This window comes from Cricetulus griseus, chromosome 2, assembly GCF_003668045.3.
Source record: "Cricetulus griseus strain 17A/GY chromosome 2, alternate assembly CriGri-PICRH-1.0, whole genome shotgun sequence".
In the NCBI taxonomy this organism is placed as follows: Eukaryota; Metazoa; Chordata; class Mammalia; order Rodentia; family Cricetidae; genus Cricetulus; species Cricetulus griseus.
This window is the reverse complement of record NC_048595.1, coordinates 60,687,899-60,692,034: the sequence shown is the minus strand read 5'-3', so window position 1 is coordinate 60,692,034 and position 4,136 is coordinate 60,687,899. Positions and strand designations below refer to the sequence as shown.

At 40.1% G+C, this 4,136-nt stretch overlaps 1 protein-coding gene across 1 annotated transcript; it reads left to right on the top strand.

The window, feature by feature from the left end:
* The first annotated feature begins 3,171 nt into the window (after positions 1-3,171).
* On the top strand, positions 3,172-3,678 carry LOC100764432 (60S ribosomal protein L18a-like). Its single transcript, XM_035438955.1, has one exon. It carries the CDS (start codon positions 3,172-3,174, stop codon positions 3,676-3,678), a length of 507 nt encoding a protein of 168 aa, XP_035294846.1.
* Positions 3,679-4,136: the final 458 nt, after the last annotated feature.

Genomic DNA, 4,136 nt, shown 5'->3' with positions numbered 1-4,136 from the left:
TTAATTTTTTTAGAAATTTGATATATATAAAATATAAGATGAAAAAATATACAGATGTGTGGTTCAGAACCTGATATTTCAAGATAGCACAGCATGTTGAGTACTGTGGACTAAAAGGGTTTGGAAGGGCCTAACACCCTCAACACTCTACCTCTTTTAATCATCCTTCAAAGCAATCCACAAACATTAGAAAGGCCCACTCTGCCTTCTCCCTGAAGCCCATCACCAGGCAAGACCATGCTTCCTGCCTGTTAGGAAGTAAAGCTACACAGAGAGGTGAAGAAGAATCTGGGCAAACAAGCTTTACAGCAACTACCTAGAAACTGTTTCCCCAAAAGCACTGATTCTCCTCTGGGTCCCATAAGGGAACTAAAAGCAGGAGAAAAGGCTGCTATCTCTGACTTTATTTTGTATCTATTGCTTTCATTCTGGGAAAGTCTTGCTCTACTCTGAACATAGGCAGGTGAGTCATCCTACCTAAAAGCTAGACACCTAACCTCTTTCATACCCATCTAAAGCAAAAAATCACAAAGAACAGCTGAGACACTTCACTATTTTTCCAATTATTCTACAATATTCCTTTTTCAATAAAATAAAATGAAATAGTTTGTTTTGCAACATCTTGTAAAGACCCCCTGAAAAAGCAGGTCTCCAGATCCTGCCTTAAAACTACAGTCACCTTGGATTTCTGGGACAGCAGAGCCTCACAGATGTATTACCTCATGATTAGATGACCCCCTCCCCCACCCAAAGAGTTATCACAGGAAACCATCAAGCAATAGGGTTCTTGTGGATTCACCTTGTAGGAGTAGGACTGAGATACTGACCAATCAAACCATAGATTAGGCAGAGCTGCTCTCTGTCCCAGCTACTCCTCCATTTAAACCTAAAATTCATGTCAGCATCTTAAAGATGTGCTGAAATTCTTGATTTCCATCACAGCACATTGTCCTGCCCAGCACTTCTGCCACTGCCCACTTTATTGTTGACTTGAATGACAGGACCTTATTTATTGGAGACACTCTGTTACCTCAAGTCAGGACTCTGGCTAGGACTTGGACTATGGCCATACTGAGATAGAGCACTATCTTAGGCCATCCCACTTTGCCCAGTCTAATTTCTACATACTTGGTTGTCCATTCTTTATCTGACCCAACCACTAAAATTCTATGAAGTTTTCTCTAGGTCTTTTAGTCCTCATTGCTGATGGCTCCCATGGAACATAAAACTTTGAGTACAGAAGTGGCTCAGTGGTTAAGAGTATTTGGTGCTCTTGAAGAGGCCTGGGTTTGATTTCCAGCTTCCATGTAGGGCAGTTCATAACTGCCTGTCACTCCAGTTCCAAGGGATTCAATATGTTTTTTTTGGGGGGGGGTGGGGGGGTCTGTGTTGGTGCCACACACACACAGTGCACATACATACAGGGAAACAAAACATTCATACACATAAAATGAAATGAATAAACATCTTAAAAATATTTTTAAAATCTTTTAGTAAATTTGTTAATGCCTTTCTGTTGTTAATCTTTCTTTTGTTATAATGCCACCCTTTCTTCCCTACTTACCCATGACTGTTGGGTAAGTCATGGAATAAACAGACTCCTCAGGGATTGGTGGGTAGGCAGCTGTCCATTACCTAGAGGTGTGCTGTGGACTGGTCTCTCATTTCCTTGTAGCCTCAGTTTTCTCACTGTAAGGTAAAGACTCTAGCAAGATAAACTCTCAAGTTTCTCTGCTCTGAATTTCTAAGTAGAACATTTTTTTTAATTCTAAATTTAAAAAGTCTATAAACATAAAAAAATCAGATGTTGAAGCATGGACACAAAAGGAGACACAGACAGAAATTCAAATTTTATATTATGTCTCCTATCTCGTTTGACATTTTCTTTTATACATAAAAAGACATACAACAGGCACTTAAAGTTTCTCTAGCATGTGGATCCTAGTCGTTTTTGGAGGAAGCTATCTTTCTGGCCTGAATCTTGAATTTTAGAGTTCCAAGACTTAAGGCAGCAAAGTGGGTATTATTACAGAAGCAGTCAGGAAGAAAAAGGCACTGAGTTTGAAATGGATGAAACAACTTGCTCTCTGATGTCTGCAGAGAGCAGCAACTTCTAACTTTTCCTGTTAGTATAGGGGATGTTTTTATAGTCTGGGCACTTATCATGATGACTTGTTTTGCTTTTGTACCATCCTTTATGAAGAACTGATTTTTTAAAAAAAAATGGATTCTATTAGAAAAAACAAAGGGGAAAGAAACCAGGTACTGTAGGAGGCAGATGAAATGAATGGCTCAAGTAGACGTGTAGCTGCAATCAAATCTAAATATAAAAGAGTTACTATGGCTACAAAGGTGGTATATTTGAATAGAATGGTTATGAAAGTCTTTTAAATGCTAATTACAATTGGAGGAAGTCTGTCATTTCAAAATGCAGACAGTTCCCCCACTACTTGTACTTTTTTGGCTTCTCACCAGAATCTGTTTTAAACAAAACTATTTGTGAGATGGAAAATGCTTTGAGATCCTTTTGGTAAAGGCTATTTTCTGACAGTCCTCTCATGGGACTCTGTTCTTCACTTGTTGGGAGTGAGAGCCTCATGAGTCTTGTTATCAGGGTGAAGAAAGAATATGTAGATTCATGTGAAAATCTTTAAGATATCAATGGCTCCTTCTGGATAGCTAGGACAGTCAGTCAACTCTAAGCCATAACACTGTGAGGACAACCATTTTGAAAATGTAACATATTAATAAATTTCCTTTTTATAATGTCTATTTAAAATCTGTGTGAGATAGGAAAGAATATATGGAACTACAATGAAAATGAGCTGTACTAGCAAAAATAGAAACTGTATCAATAACGTGGGTTGACTAGATGTAATTAATAGTCACAGGTGGAAAGTCTATTGCATTATATGCCCTCATATCGTGAAGAAAGAGGCCTATCTAAGTATTCCAAGATGCTAACTTGACCTACTGTCTAGAAGATGAAATTAAGCTATTTGGTCCAATAAAGTAGCTACCTATAAGAAAACCCATGATAAATTTTATGCTTCCTGTATGTATAACCAATAACTTTTTAGAAAGCAAAATGAGCAGTAAGATCTATTCGTTATCCTATAATAAAATCCACTTGAGCCTTTTGTGGCTGGCAGCAAACAAGGACGGACCACCATGAAGGCCTCAGGCACGCTTCGGGAGTACAAGGTGGTGGGGCGCTGCTTGCTCACCCCGAAGTGCCACACACCACCACTATACCTTATGCGCATTTTCGCGCTCAACCATGTGGTGGCCAAGTCCCGCTTCTGGTCCCAGCTGAAGAAGATGAAGTCATCCGGGGAGATAGTACATTGTGGAGAGGTGCGACCTGAGGTCCCACTGCAGGTGAAGAACTTTGCCATCTGGCTTCACTATGACTCCCGAAATGGCACATACAACATGTGCCGAGAGTACTGGGACCTGACTGTCACACAGTGCTACCGAGACATGGGTGCCCAGCACTGTGCCCGTACACACTGCATCCACATCATGAAGGTGGAAGAGATTGCATCGGGCAAGTGCCAACGGCCAGCTGTCAAGCAGTTCCACGATTCCAAGATCAAGTTCCTGCTGCCTCACCGTGTGTTGCGGTGCCAGCACAAGCCACACTTCACCACCAAGAGGCTTAACACCTTCTTCTAGACCCAGAGATCCACTGAATAAAACTCAGAGTCTTGCCTGGCTTAAAAAATCCACTTGATAACTAATATTAAATATAATACTAAAAAGAAATGTATGAGGACCTTATAAGGAAATGTATTGTTTATATAAAACTTACCTATAAGAGCAGGGGTGGGAGGTGAGTGGAATCAGGGTGCATGATGTGGAAATCCCAATCAATAAAGAAATTATGTTAAATAAAAAGTAAATATTCAAAATATTATGTCTTATTTTACTTCTTTTAAACTCATAGGTAGGAGCTGGGGAGAGGCTTAATGGATAAAGTACTTGCCACACAAACATAAGGATCTGAGTTTGAGCTTTAGAATCCACATAAGAATAATCCCAATGCTGGGAAGATTGATACAGCAGGATGGGGCTCACGGGCTAGCCAACCTGGACTAATTGGTGAGTCCCAGCTCGCAGTTAAAAACCTTGTC